Source organism: Siphateles boraxobius, unplaced genomic scaffold, assembly GCF_051911475.1.
Source record: "Siphateles boraxobius isolate OS27281-9 unplaced genomic scaffold, OSU_SipBor_1 207, whole genome shotgun sequence".
In the NCBI taxonomy this organism is placed as follows: domain Eukaryota; kingdom Metazoa; phylum Chordata; class Actinopteri; order Cypriniformes; family Leuciscidae; genus Siphateles; species Siphateles boraxobius.
Window position 1 is genome coordinate 303,665 of NW_027508819.1, and position 15,996 is coordinate 319,660.

Genomic DNA, 15,996 nt, shown 5'->3' on the forward strand with positions numbered 1-15,996 from the left:
CTTTGCCCACAAACATACCTGGGAGCTTTGGAACGGCGACGATTGGCGATACGACAAGTGCGTTCCCTGGTCCGGCACAGAGCTGACCTCACCCTCCGCCAGGTGCGACGACAGCGCTGAATAAAGGCCTGGACCGAGGGGACGGTGACCTCTGGTTCCTGAGAGGGAAACAGAGGTGGCTGGTAGCCCAGACAACAAGAAAACGGGGAAAGGCCAGTGGACGACGAAGGCAGAGAATTATGAGCGTACTCCGCCCATGTCAATTGTTCACACCAGGAGGTGGGGTTATGAGCCGCCAAACAGCGGAGCATCCGACCGAGGTCCTGATTAGCGCGTTCAGCTTGCCCATTACTTTGTGGATGAAACCCTGAAGACAGACTGGCGGTAGCACCAATCTGTTTGCAGAATTCCCTCCAAAAGTTAGAGACAAACTGGGGTCCCCTGTCCGAAACAACATCAGAAGGAAGCCCGTGAATTCTAAAGACATGGTCCACAACCGCCTGCGCAGTCTCTTTAGCCGACGGAAGCTTGGGGAGTGGAACAAAGTGAACCGCTTTCGAAAACCGATCGACGACAGTGAGAATCACCGTATTGCCGCTGGAGGGGGGAAGCCCCGTAACGAAGTCCAGGGCAATATGGGACCAAGGCCGGGAGGGAATAGAGAGAGGGCGAAGCAGACCATCGGGGAGCGAATTACTGGACTTCTGCTGGGCACAGACAGAACATTACGCAACAAATCGGCGTACCTCCCGTTCCATGGCAGGCCACCAGAATCGCTGGCGGACAGCTGCCAAAGTACGACCCACCCCCGGATGAGCGACCAGTTTAGATGAAGGACCCCAACGAAGGACGGCCGGACGAGCGTACTTGGTGACAAATAGCTTCCCCTCAGGACACCCACGGGGAACGACAGTGTGAGAAAGAGCCTTTCGCACCAGCTGTTCCACCCCCCAGGTGACGGACCCAACCACACATCCCTCAGGTAGGATGCGTTAAGCGTCAGGCTTAATGTTCTTTGACCCGGGACGGTAAGAGATAGTGAAATTGAAACGCCAGAAAAAAAGAGCCCAGCGAGCCTATCTAGAGTGAAGCCTCTTGGCGGAGCGGATATACTCAAGATTACGGTGATCAGTCCAGACTATAAACGGACAGGAGGATCCCTCCAACCAATGGCGCCACTCCTCCAGGGCCAGTCGAATAGCTAGAAGCTCCCGGTTACCCACATCATAATTACATTCGGCAGACGAGAGTCGATGCGAGTAAAATGCGCATGGGTGAACCTTCTGATCAAGAGCAGAGCGCTGCGAGAGAACCGCTCCCACCCCGACGTCAGACGCGTCCACCTCAACGATAAACTGATTCTTAGGATCAGGCGAAATCAGAATGGGAGCGGATGTGAACAAACATTTAAGACGCTCAAAAGCACATTGGGCAGCCTCGGACCAGACAAAACGACACTTTGCGGATGTGAGCGCAGTCAAAGGGGCGGCAACCTGACTGAAATTTCTAATAAAACGGCGATAAAAGTTTGCAAACCCCAAAAACCGCTGAAGCACCGAGCGAGACTCAGGAACAGGCCAGTCAGTGACCGCCTGAACCTTGGAGGGGTCCATGCTTATGCCCTCCGCAGACACGACCGAACCAAGGAAAGTAACTGACTGGAGGTGAAACGCGCATTTCTCGGCCTTAACATAGAGGCGATTCTCTAATAACCGCTGTAATACGCGACGCACATGTTGGGTGTGTACCTGGAGAGATGGGGAGAAAATGAGAATATCATCCAGGTACACGAAGACGAAAATGTTGAGCATGTCTCTTAATACATCGTTTACGAGCGCTTGAAAAACGGCTGGGGCGTTTACCAGCCCGAACGGTAAAACACGATATTCAAAGTGCCCTAACGGAGTATTAAACGCCGTCTTCCACTCATCCCCCTCCTTGGTGCGCACTAGGTGGTACGCGTTGCGAAGATCTAACTTCGTGAAAATCTTTGCCCCCTGCAGGATCTCAAAGGCTGATGACATCAATGGTAAAGGATACCGGTTCTTAATGGTGATGTCATTCAGCCCACGATAATCGATGCAGGGGCGCAAAGAGCCGTCTTTCTTTTTCACGAAGAAAAATCCCGCACCGGCAGGGGAAGAGGAAGGGACGATGGTACCGGCCATAAGTGAAGTATCAAGGTACTTCTCGAGCGCCTCACGTTCAGGAGCGGATAAAGAATACAAACGCCCGCGGGGAGGAGTGGTGCCAGGGAGGAGGTCGATACTACAATCATAAGGGCGATGGGGAGGGAGAGAAGCGGCCCGGGGATCGACTGAACACCGCTCGCAGATCGAGATACTCCTCCGGAACCCCAGATACATCAATAGACTCCTCCTGAAAAACAGACAAAGAAGAAACAGAGGGAACAGCAGACACAAGACAATTGGTGTGACAAGACAAGCTCCAAGAAACAATAGAACTATCAGACCAGTTAACATGTGGATTGTGCTTAGTTAACCATGGATGTCCTAGGACAATGGGGGCCATAGGGGACTGAAAAACAAAAAAAGTAATCTTTTCTTGGTGGTTGCCAGATGTGGTGAGACTCACCAGGGCAGTAGCCAGGTGAATATTGGAAAGAACGCGACCATCCAGGGCGAGGGCTGTGGGTGTCTCCTTTAATTCATGAAGGGGCAAACCATGTTCAATAGCCCACCTCTCATCAACAAAATTTCCCTCCGCCCCGGAGTCAATAAGAGCAGAGCAGACAACAGAACTGGTACCCCAGCGAAGGATGGCTGAAATCATGGAGCGGGAACTGAAGGATGGGGATAGTGGGGTAGCGCTCGCCAATATTCCCCTAACTACTGGCGAGCTCTCTCTTTTACCGAACATGTGGCAGCAAAGTGACCAGTGCCACCACAGTAAAGGCACAACCTCTCTCGAATACGGCGCTGGCGTTCAGCAGAGGAGAGGTGTATTCTCCCTAGCTGCATATGCTCAGATTCAGGGTGAGGTTCAGGTGACACAGTCTGAGTGAGTGGGGCTCCCCGGAATCCCGTGACGTCAGAACGAGCACGTCGGTGTAGGTCGAAACGGTTGTCTAAACGGATGGCTAATTCAACCAGCTCATCCAGACTGGAGGGAAATTCTCGAGCAAAAATATCGTCCTTAAGCTCATCATTCAAGCCCTCCAGAAAGCGTGCCGTGAGCGCATCTTCATTCCATTCGCAGGTAGCAGATAAAGTCTTAAATTCAATGGCATAATCAGCTGCGGAGCGTCTTCCTTGACGAAGCGCAGCTAACTGACGAGAGGCCTCGCGCCCGAAGACATCTCCTCTTTGAATGAGTTAAACTGGTCGCAGCAATCAGCTCCAGCCTCCCAGACAGCCGTTCCCCATTCACGGGCTCGACTAGTGAGAAGGGAAACCACATATGCAACCTTGGCGCGGTCGGAGGCATACGTGACAGGTTGAAGAGAGAATATCACTTCACACTGGGTGAGAAATGCACGGCACTCAGTAGGCTCACCAGAGTAGCAGGGAGGATTGTTAATATGAGGCTCAGAGGTGTGTCACGACCCAGAAGAGAACTGGTCTTGACGCAGGTGATGAAGCTGACCAGTAAGATCCGACACCTGGGCAACGAGTGAATCCACGGCGTGCTTGGCGGCGGCTAATTCATCGGAATGTCTACCCAGCAATGCTCCCTGCAGTTCAACGGCTGAGCGGTAGTATCGTAGTATCGTTCGCTGGGTCCGTCATGGTCGGTTTATTCTGTAACAGTTCGAAATAGACCCAAACGCGAAAGCAGGTTAAAGATTTATTGAAAAGAAAGAAGATAAATGCAACATAGGCTGTCTGCCGATCACAGGTAGTCTTGATGAACGCAGAACAGGTAAACGATCTCCAGACAGAAACCAGGCAGGATGATGGATGCAGGAAGGCAGTCAGGGAGAACTCACAGGAATAGGCAAGCGCAGAGTCCACCAGGCAGTTACCGCAGCACAGAGAATCAGACTTGACACAGGATAGCCGGGGCAGAAACTCATCTGACATATGCGTACACACAGGACAGGAAACAGTAGCAATACTCAAGCGTCAGTAACAGACATGAACAAACAATAAACCGACAAGAGGGAAAGAGAACATGAGGTCTAAATAGCCAGAAAATCAGGGCAAGGGGAAACAGGTGTGAGAAGAGCAGGAGAAAACGCTGATTGAGAATGGGTTCAGCTGTGCGAGAGCACACGTAAGAGAGAGAGAGAGAAACAAGCAGAGGAATAAAACTAGACTCCTGACAAAAGTAACAGGACATCCTTCTAAATTAAAGTTGTATTGTAAGGGATTTTGTAGGTAGTTTTTTGGGCCAATAAGTAGTACCTCCGTTTTACCTGAATTTAATAGCAGGAAATTACACGTCATCCAGCATTTTATATCATTTAGACACTCTGTCAATTAAGATAAGTAAGTTTTTACATCTGGTCGTGATGAGATATATAATTGAGTGTCATCAGCATAACAGTGGAAATTAATTCCATGTTTTCTTATAATATTACCAAGTGGCAGCATGTATATTGAGAATAGCAGAGGGCCTAACACCGATCCTTGCGGCACTCCATAGTCTACTGACGTTATCTTTGATTTTTCCCCATTTAAACAGACAAAATGGTAACGGTCTGATAAGTACGATCTAAACCAGCTTATGCATGTGAAACTAAACAAAAACATATAATAAAAATACATTATTCAAAACAAATATACCTTTTGGTTCATGAGCTCCTCCATCAGTCTATCTTCTGTAACATGGTAGACTTGGGACTCTTCAGACACCTTAGCAGTCTTAATCTTTTCAAATTCTGTGTTGAGCACCTCATTGGAGGACCTTGTTTTGTGCCCAATCCAAGGAGCCCAGAAATGGTAGGAGGGCAGTACCTTGAATGGATTCTGATTATTACCTTTGGACACACAAGGTTAGTATAAATAAATATTTCAGTTTTGTTTTTTAAAAAGCTTGTCATTTGAATTGAAAAAAATTAAAATTAGAACTAAATACAAAGAAATATGGGATTGAATCCACAATTACTTGACACAAATCCCCGTCCAATCATCTCCAGGGACACTGCTTTCCAAAACGCCTCAATGTTTACCCTTCCTTTGAAATCCTTCGGTGTCTCTTCAATGTCACTCACTATAACAAACACAATGAAATATTAAAAAAAAGTGCACTGAATGGTTTAGATATTTGTCAAATATGTCATATTTGCAAAAGTTACCAGCCATGGAAAAAACTCCTCTTTCCTGGTAAGCACTGTTCCATCGTCATCTCCAGTGAGTGATGTCTCAGCCTCTTTCCTCGTAAGCGCTGTTCCATCGTCATCTCCAGTGAGTGATGTCTCAGCCTCTTTCCTGGTAAGCGCTGTCAGGGTATATCCTGGTAGTAATGTTTGGAGCTCTTTGCCAGGTGCTATACAATGGCTTTTACTTAAATGATTGAATAACCTATTCTTATGGGAAAAAAAAGATTTACAAACACAATGAAAGTGAGCCTGTGCCTTGCAACCAAGGCTGCACTTGTACATGCAATAGCCTGTGGAAACAGACACAAAAAAACATTAACTACCACTGCATGAAAAGTGGGATTTTCGTCCCCGTAAACGGCCGGAAATCTCCATTATTTTCGTCAGTTAACGACAATTTACAGCATGTGAACGTCGCGTTCGTCTGAACCACATATTGACGGAAACGAACCATGACGTATGTGGAGAGCTCGAGGGAGGTGCAAATGGCTACAATTAGCATATGAATAGCAGCACGCGCGCCTTTCCAGAGAATGGCTTGAATTTCCTCTCAGTATTGGTTGAACCACTACATTTAAACAAGAAAAATCACTCGTGATTGGTTGGCAGCTCTGTTACTATTGGTCACCCTGCCTCATTATAAATTTAAACCCCAAAATTATAATAATAATTATATATATAAATTATTTATATACATATATATATATATATATATATATATATAAATTATTTATATTTAATTATAATTATTTATATATAAATAAATATATTCATATCATATGCTATCATGTTGTATATATATATTGTTATACTATGGACAACATTATTATTATTACCATCAAGGACGAATGAATTTGAGGAAAATAAATTGCCAGGGACATGCTGTTTATTCAAAGAAAAAGCTTTATTTTTACAAACACACAAACTATACAAACATATGAGATCTGCCCACACAACAAATTGGAAGCTCACAAGAAGCCCAAAATCCTACAGCACCATGAAGTGTCTGTTTCAGCTTCGGAGCTGTAGGTAATTCTTTCCGAATTTGGTCCATTTTGCAGACGTCTGTGGTGCGTTGCCCTGTATTTTAGCATCGCCTCTGATCTAAACTGCAGTGTGGCACAGAGTTCTGTGAGCTCCTGGCAGCGAAAAGATGGAGGTCGCACATTCCATCCAGACACCCCGCCAACGATGCCATCTTCCACATCCGACATTAGGTCTATGGAAGCGCGTTTTGAGGAACCCATCCTTGACCCTCTAGCAGAACTACGGCCCATCGTAAAGCAGTTTATAGTTGTTAATGTTGTGTCAAAAGGTTCTGCATTCAAACATGTTATTGCGCAAGTTTCCTGGCTTCATCCCCACCCGGACAGATATTTTTATGGAAAGCCAATAGAAGTTTGGAGCTTGCAGGGAACAGACACGTCATACCCAGCATCATTTCTGCCTGTTGAGCGCATTGCTGGGAGATGTGTGGTTAACACATCCACTGTGCATTTAAGCAAGACCAAAGAAAAGGTCACTGTAGTCATGCCACTATGCACAGTGGTTGAGCTCTAGGAGACTGTGATGTTGTTTGCGTGGAATGCACATTTTACCTTTGTGGCAAAGCCTGAATAAAATTAATTGTTGAAATAAATTGTTTTGTGTATCTTTTTTACACAATATTGGCCATTGCTAATGACATGCAGTAATTAATCTAGCATACTTTCATTAAATATATACATTTAAAATGTAGGCAAGGCAAGTTAATTTATATAGCACATTTCATACACAATGGTAATTCAAAGTGCTTTACATAGAAGAAATTAAAATAATCAAAAGAAATCAGAATAATTAAAACAATTTAGAATAATAAAATAAAATACAGTAAATAATTAAAACAGTTTAGAATACAATACAGTAACAGTCGGACGAACAGTGGCACAGTGCTCATCCAGTAAATGCACAGCTAAACAGAAGTGTTTTGAGTCTGGATTTGAATGTGACTACTGTAGGAGCACATCTGATCTCTTCTGGAAGCTGTTCCAGCATAGTAGCTAAAGCAGACTCGCCAAGCTTAGAGTGAAGCCTCTGTGTTTCAAGCTGATGTGATCCTAATGATCTGAGTGATCTGTTGGGTTTATATGCAGTGAGCATATCTGCAATGTATTGAGGTCCTGGGCCATTTAGTGATTTATACACCAGTAATAATACTTTAAAATCAATCCTAAATGTAAGAGTCTATAATTACGCTATACTGAGCCTGATCTATTTCTACCAGAGATTTTCTTAGGCCACGTCCACACGAAGCCGGTGCGTTCCCTATCCGATTATTTTTTTTCCTCGTTCTAAAAAAAAACTCCGTAAACACGGCGTCGTCTCAAGAAATATCTGTGTCCACACGAAACCACTGAAACCGACTGAAAACGGTGCAGTATATATGCCAGACCAGTATGGGGCGCTGTAATTGTGCCACAGAGATACACTATACACGGAGAAGAAGACTTTGAGCATGCGCCGACACGTGATGTGATGACATCATCGTTTCACCAAATATACGGATTGGCTGTACACACGAAACCGCAAGGGTGTCGTTTTCAGATTTATCCACTTTGGGACCCGATTTCAAAAAATAGCGGTTTCACTCTCCCAAAATGCCGTATCCGTGTGGACGAAACGCCAATACGATAAAAAATGTATATGTATACAGCGAAACGCGTCTTCGTGTGGACGGGCCCTTAGAATTAAGTTATACCTTTTAGAAAAATGTCACCTGGGGTAAAACTCCCCCTGCTACCCTCATTTGCATTTGTATAGCTCACAGCATTTTCATTTACATGTTAAAGCCTCCCCTAGAATTAGGAGGAGGGGGGTCATGGGGGGACAACTGCCAAGCAAGGCCCACGTCAATTTCCGACAATTCACGGCAGTTTTGGGTGTTGCCTGCAAATTGCCATGTGCAGTCGTAAACCTGAACTTCCACGACAATCTACAGTGACACTTACTGACGAAAATCCCACTTTTCATGCAGTGTACAGATTCAAACATTATACAAATGGTGTGTCATATTGAGAAAATTTACCCACCTTTGTATTTTACAGATCTCGCAAGGTGAGCCTTTAAATGAATGATTACACGGTATCGGTCTGTGGGTTTAACATTTTTTGAATTGCACAGCGGGCAGTGATACCGGCTGCAGCACTCTGTGCATTTCTGTATTGGTGGTAGCTCCGTCCCTTTACACACACTAATGTGATTTGCCTAAAAGAAGAGGGAAGTATTAATAGATTGTTTACGTAATAAGTATAGTGACACATATGAAATACCAGTAGTACCTTATAATTCATAAGAGTTTACAAAAATCCAATAACTTTCCCAAAAAAAAGAAGGAATTGAACAATGTAGGTGAAAAGTTGTGTGTGGTAGATGGACTGTAAAAAATAGTGAGGTAAGAAAAACCAAAAAAAAACTTATATAAATGTTAACATTCTCCTATACAAAATATGTAAAATGGTAAATGGACTGCATTTAGGCTATATAGCGTTCAACAGACCCATGGCCACCAAAGCGCTTTAAACATCATCATAAACATATTAAACATCAGGCATTTACACGGGCATAGGGAAAAGTACTACTTCAACAAAAAACAAAAAAACATAGCTAGCTAACAAACTCTCGTGTGCATAGACAACCTAGCATTTTAGACTATTCTCTGCCAAGACTGTTCTATGAGATCTCGTTAACTGGGTACAATCTTCACACATCCAAGTGAAAAAAACGCATTTACAATATTAAATCATACCACTCAAAGAACGATTTAATTGGAAAATCTATTGTAGCAACCTAGCTCTAGAATTGAGGCACACCAGAGTTCACTAATACCTTTAAAAAACACGACACAGTACCTTGAAAACAAGATGATTCTTTTTTACTAGCTAGTTTGTGCATTTGAATTCTGACATGACCTATAAATCATCGACAGTTTATTATTTTTTTCTTACCGCTGACATCTGCATGACGCGTCAAATTTGAAAAGTGAATGACGATATGGAAATTACGTCATTTTGAAAAGTGAATGACGATATGGAAACTACGTCAAATTTGAAAAGTGAATGACGATATGGAAATTACGTCAATTTGAAAAGTGAATGACGATACGGAAATGACGTCTGCTGTCCATCCACTGGTGTCCATCCACTGGTGTCTAGCAAGAAGTGAGTCTGCGGGGCTACAGCTAGATGCCTCTCATGTAGCCTGCAAGACAGTCAAATGGATAGTGGATACTAGACAATAGACAAAGTGATGTGATGGTTGGGGCAGCGAGAGACTCATGCTGAAAAGTCCATTTCTCCCCTACCCTTCTGTGTGACATTGAGTTGCTGGTTTGCCCTGGGGACAAAGGACCTCCTCAATGTTGAACATGACAGAAGCCTTCTACTGCAAATGATCCTCGGTTTGTTAAATGATTAACTCCAGCTCCATGCCAAACACAGAGCCAGCTTTCCTTCCCAGCCTGTCCCAGCGGCCCTCTTCTTAATGCTGCCTCCCCAGCACACCACAGCATAAACAAGGACTCTGGCCATGTTTAATCTTGCTCAGAGTCACTACTGGTATGGTATTCTTCAGAATCACTATCAAAGTTAATTTCTGTTTCAGTCAGGACTTGAACATAACAGTTCTTTGCATGCTTTGCCAGGCTGTTGCTTGCTTGTTCTTCATCGTCAAGCTCCGTAGACCTTGGATACCATCTTGAAGCAGGCCCCACGTCTCACCTTACATGTTAAAACATGTTGAGCCTTTATTAATTAGAAACTTTCAGAAATATTGTAATGTATGCCAAGTATAACCAATACATACCTGATGTCATCATGATTAGAAAGCTGGGATGACAACTGCTTCAGGGTGTCTGCACGGGTGCAAAGAGACTTCCAATGCTTGTTCATCTCTGCAATAAGAATCCTCTTCTCCTCCTCAAGTCTCCTTACTGCCATCACTATGTCGAACGCCTTCCTCTTTGTCCTTAGATCTACAGAGTCTGGATTACATTGATGAAACATAAGTCGGCTGTATTTAAGATCAGTATTTAAAGATTTTCTGGGGTTACAATCGAGGCATGACAGATTTTGTGCCACTATGTGACTATTTCACATAGTCAACACAATTGTGTACATACCACCGTGTGTAAGCTGCCATGCCCAAATAATCTGGTCAGATAGAATGGTGTCCAAGGTCAGTTTTTCTGCATTAGGAACCAAGGTGTAATACATTTCCACTACAGAATTTACATTTATTTTTCCTCCCTGATCTTTCGCCGGATCCGGGCGCGTCCTATGCATCCGTCACTATCTTTATAAAGACGCTGGGACCTCCTCTTACCACTTGCCACCAGCTCCTCAATTCGGCTGGCAACAGCAGCAACATCAGCATCATTTGGGGATGTTGTTGCTGAGAGGAAGAAATGAAGAGATAAGAAATATGATTCTTGATTCCATGAAAAAATATTATTTCTGGTGTATGAGCAAAATAAAGCCTCAACAATCTTTTCATATTTCTCTGTAACTGAGGCTACACTTGTAGCTAAGGTTGAGTATAGTTAGGTTAGTTAGGTTCTTTATTGTCCACATCTTTTCCACACGTCATCAGCAATCAGAGTATGTGCTCTTTGACTACGATTACAATGAGCCTCTTTGGAATTGCAGCCAAGCTTAGTCAGAAGTGATACATCAAGCACCATATCAAACAGTATAAAACATTATATTCTACCTTCTGGCCACTCATTATATCAATGATCCAGCTCTCCAGTTGATTGTCTGTGATGTCCATTTCCGTTTTCACGGCCTCCAGGTTATGCAACTGGCATTGCAGGGCTATTGTGGCCTTCAAACACAAATGACAATGAGGCTACAACTTTGACTATTGTTGATATGGATTGTAAAGTACCTTCACTATTAGAAAACCACATACAACACTGATTAAATATACAGTATATTCATATATATATGTGGACTATCAATATATGTGGTGTGAACTTTTAATATTTTATATCAAGACACTGAAAAATACAATTGACAGTACACATGCAACCATCCGTATATTTAATTGTATTGAAGAATATCTGGGCAAGTCTTCCCTATATTTTTAATATATGCCACTTTATTTTACAATATCGCTATGCATGTTGCATAAGGGAAAACTGGAGTCTTTACCTTCCGATATCGGCGGGCAAGGGTGGAAGCCAAGTTGTCAAACTTTTGTTGGTTTCAGCGCAAGGCCATGACCGTCAGCATGTCTATGTGTCTTGCAAATAAAATAGGATGATGGTATTGTAATCGATCCATCCATTTGTGTTGAATATTCTGAGCTTTATATTTTCAGAATCAAAGTGGCTCACCATTGTCATCAGGATCAAAATGTACTGTTTACCTTACCTGCTTTTGACATGTGCTTTGCGGTAACAGCAATCCTCGAGAGGAAGGCGTTGCACTGCTCCACCTCTTCCCCAAGAGTCGAACCAGCCCCCTCCTGATATGCTCCACTCCATTTTACCTTTAAAAAAGACAAGAAAAAACAAAACCTAAGTGGCAACAACCTTATGCTGGTTTTTTTAGGGAAAGAAAATGTCATGGACAATCATTTTTTCTTGCCTCACATTTGAAATCATGAGCTTTGGCATGAAAAACAGAGAGAAATGGCCTCATGGTGAGGAGATCCTGAAGCTCAGGGCATTTCTCTGTCACTCTCCGGAGGTAAGGCCAGTACTTGCATGCCAGATCCATAGCGAAAAATGTCACTGGCTTACAGGCCATTTGCTTTTGGAAGTACAGGGGGTAGGCAAAAATCTCCACCCTGAACATATTGAGGGCACGAAGGAGAACCCCATGACCACATACAGCGAGTTCCAGACCCTCCTCGTCTGTTTTTCCTGAGGACTTCTGAGACGTTTCACGTGCCGCTGACCACTGCCCTCCACAGACACCTCTTCCAGAGACCTAAAACATGGAAGATAGTTAACAGTCCAAACTTGTTCGAACAAAGTCCTCTCTAGGACGTGGTGTTTTATAGGTAAATATAGTGAAGTTGTGCAAGTTTACATGACTGGTTGAGGTATGGACATAATCCACGAGTCTTGCGACATCATCATCATTCGCGATGAACACGCCATCAAAAATGGCTTGTTCCTCCGATCTAAATAAGAGAGATCCATATCACACTGTCGTTTTTTGAGAAAATTAAAGGCTTTTAAGTGCGCCTTTAGTGCGGAAAATACGGTAACTTTAAATATTCATTTAAAAATTCATATGATGCACACACAGGATTTGTAAGTACCTTGAATCTGTAGTGCTTGAGGTTTCCATCAATGGATACTGCAAGCATGTCTGGGCTGCACGCTGGGCAGTCAAAGTGGTCCTCCTGGCATAATTTGTCCAATTCGAATCGGACAGCCTCCCACTCTAAGAAGCTTTTGCGGAAGCTGTCTGCTGTGATGTTTCCGCTCTATTTCAAAGAAGAGAAATGCTCTAAATGGATACATTTCTTGATGTTTGTACTAATTTCGTAACCACTCTTTAGAATACATATCAAAGGAAATAAACAATGAGTAAACTTCACTCACACACTATACACTGGTGTATTTGGGAGAACTGGCCATTAAACATGCAGGATATACAGGATACAAAGAGGGCTACAACAGCTTCCATATTGTTTAGAAGTAAGCCTGTGCAATGTTTGGCCCATTAATCCAAGGGAACACTTCTGGGATCAGGAAATGATATTGGGGAGAAGATGTCAAAGTCTGTAGCCAATGGAGTTGAAGTTGAGATCTTCAGAATGACCTGTTTTTTCAGAAATGTCTCAGTGCAAACTGCATGACTGATGAGAGAACATGAGTTTATGGTTGTTTACAAAGGGTCTAAATTTAACACAACTTTTTTCCTAAACAGTGCAAATGTTCATGTGTACTATCATTATCATCATGCCCTCATAATATTATTTCTTGAGTTACGCAATTATTACCACAAATACTTACAAGGCCAAAGCCAACAGTGCGTTGATCCAGCATTCTAAGAAATGCTTGGCTAGACATCCCTGGAGCTGGCATCTTCAGCTCTTCAAAAGAAAAAAGGATATCTGTCACATACACAGTTGAATAGTGAGAAGTGGCAGACCAGTAGTCATTACGGATCAGGTCATCCACTCCAGGACTCCAAGTGGCTTTACATGCCTTGCATCTAATCTGAGGCAATCTGAGATCATATTGCCCTGGAAAAAGAAGGAAATATATACTCAAAGTTAATTCTGACAGACGCAAACTGTGTCATTCTGACAACTGATATGGGAACCTTTGACTAAGCATGGATCAGGAGGACAATAATACAAACATTTTGTAAGGCACTATATTGGAAGTCACACATTTGTCAGGCAAATTAACTATCCCCATTCAAACAAAGCTTAATTGTTTTCCTCCACATAGGTGGGCCCAGCCAATCTAATCAACATACAACCTATTGACACCTCTGGATTTCCAGCCATGATAAAGAGCATTTTTGGCACAAAGTAACATGTATGAATGTAACATTCATGAGTCGTATATGTGCTTAATTCCCTTACAAAAATTAACCATGTATTTTTTTTGTAGAAACTATGTGTTTTTTTGTAGTAACCATGGTTTAACTATGGTTTTTGTAGTAAAATCATAGCAACTACAAATGAACCATGGTTTTAGTAATAAAGCAATTTTTTTTAAATTCACTCTCAGAAAAAAAAAGGTACACGATGGTAGAAATAGTCTTCCTCAAAGAACAGTTTTGTACCTTTTCAATAATAGTGCCTACTCGGTTTCTATCGTAACCTCAGTTCCCTGAGAGTAGGGAACGAGTATTGCGTAGCTATTCGCAGTGGGGAAACTCCTTTTCCTCGATTTACTGAAGCCTATAAATGTAAAACACATTTTGCAGCTGCACAGCGAGTGTCTGGCTCACTCGTTGGCTGTGCTGCGGTAACTGCACATCCAAGGGGCGAGGCCTTAACCTATATTAGTCCCCCGAAAAGTGCCATTATAGCAGGTTTAAATGACTGAAGCGACAACTTGCCAGATTACTATAGTGCGGCTGGCGACGCAATACTCATTCCCTACTCTCAGGGAACTAAGGTTACGGTAGTAACCGAGTAGCAAACTTTATAAATGTGGAAGGCGAGGACCAGCCGGCCGCATCACAAATATCCTGAATGGGAAAATCAGAGGACCAAGCCCAAGACATGACCATGCCTCTAGTTAGGGCTGTATTCAAGACCACCTTTGTCGAGTCCAAGACAAGTCCAAGACCAGGACTAGTCGAGTCCAAGTCAAGACCGAGTCCAAAGAGCTTCGAGTCCAAGACAAGACCGAGTCCAAAAAGGTTTGAGTCCGAGTCAAGACCGAGTCCAGGACAGGAAATAAATGTCTTATGCATGACATTATCAAGACAATCATTTTGGGTTATTATTTGTTGATCTAAAAGCAAAAACAGTGTCACAACACCCAGGTTTTTTAAGTATAGACATTCCCCTTGATATCATATAATCTTCTAATCTAAAGAAAAAGAATGATGACCTAACCCTACATATTTTCTATTCTTATTTTGCAAATCCAAATTGGCGGAGAGCAATGTCGAAACGGAGATCACCACTCCTGACAATTTGAGAAGCGATGTGTGGAAGGTGTTTGGATTTCAAACCATAAATGGGAAAATCACAAATAAAGAAGTGGCAATCTGCAGAATATGCAAAGTACAAATGAAATATCACTCTACAACTAGCAACCTGAGGTCACACCTGACAACGTTACACCCTGACAGGCGATCAGTGCTTTCCATCACCACTGACAACGCGGCTAATTATATCAATGCTGTCGAGAGGCACCTGCAGGCCGTCAATGTCCCGTGCATGGCACACACCATTAACCTGGCTGTGAGTATAAGGCTGGCAGTGCGAGCTATAGAAACTCCAATCAGCAGACTGAAGGCCACAGCAATGCATTTTAACAAATCCACTACCGACAGCTACTTTTGGAATCCAAGCAGAAGCTGCTTGGTCTTAAGCCTGCGAAGCTAATTAACGACTGCGCTACCCGATGGAACAGCACTTACGACATGGTGTGTCGGGCAACCGAGCAACAAGCTTCGGTAGCAGCGGTCATCATGGAGAAGAAACTTGGTCATCTCGAGTTGACTACCAGCGAGCGGACCCTTATGGAGCAGGTGAGTAACAAAAATGATGTAGGCCTACGTACTGTGTGTATGCATAACCAGGTGATATTGATTGACCAATTAATAGGCTAGATGTTTCATTAATAATACCCTACAGAAGAGGGAATAGCAGCATATGCATAACTGCGTTACGTTGAGCTGCTAGCCATAAAGTTATTCTAATTATGTTTGTGTGTATTTTCGTAGGTGAGAGCAGTGCTTAAGCCATTCAAAGTGGCCACTGAGGCGTTATCCACCGACCAATTTCCAACAGCATCAGCTGTTCTCCCCCTGAAGTATGTACTTTTGTCACATCTTCAGCCATCCACCGGTGATCCGGCAGCACTCAATGAAATGAAAACGAAGATAAAGACGGACCCCTACAATCGATACAGTCGAGACAAAGATGCCTTCAAGCTGCTTAATACGGCTAGCTACCTTGACCCGCGTTTCCATCAGCTAATTCATTTGGAACGAGACCAACGGCAGGAGGTACGACAGAAAATA

General features: G+C 43.3%; 1 protein-coding gene across 1 annotated transcript in view; it reads right to left on the reverse strand.

Annotated features, from left to right (window-relative positions):
* Positions 1-6,169: 6,169 nt before the first annotated feature.
* Positions 6,170-15,996, reverse strand: part of LOC143745578 (uncharacterized) — a 30,499-nt gene continuing 20,672 nt past the window's right edge. The window contains exons 3-9 of the mRNA XM_077237699.1: positions 11,916-12,255; positions 11,695-11,812; positions 11,473-11,563; positions 11,030-11,143; positions 10,440-10,711; positions 10,124-10,301; positions 6,170-10,038 (exon numbers count right to left, since the gene is read on the reverse strand). Coding sequence (XP_077093814.1) covers positions 11,527-11,563; positions 11,695-11,812; positions 11,916-12,255 — 495 coding nt within the window. The 3' untranslated portion in view covers positions 6,170-10,038; positions 10,124-10,301; positions 10,440-10,711; positions 11,030-11,143; positions 11,473-11,526. The remainder of the gene's footprint in view (positions 10,039-10,123; positions 10,302-10,439; positions 10,712-11,029; positions 11,144-11,472; positions 11,564-11,694; positions 11,813-11,915; positions 12,256-15,996) is intronic.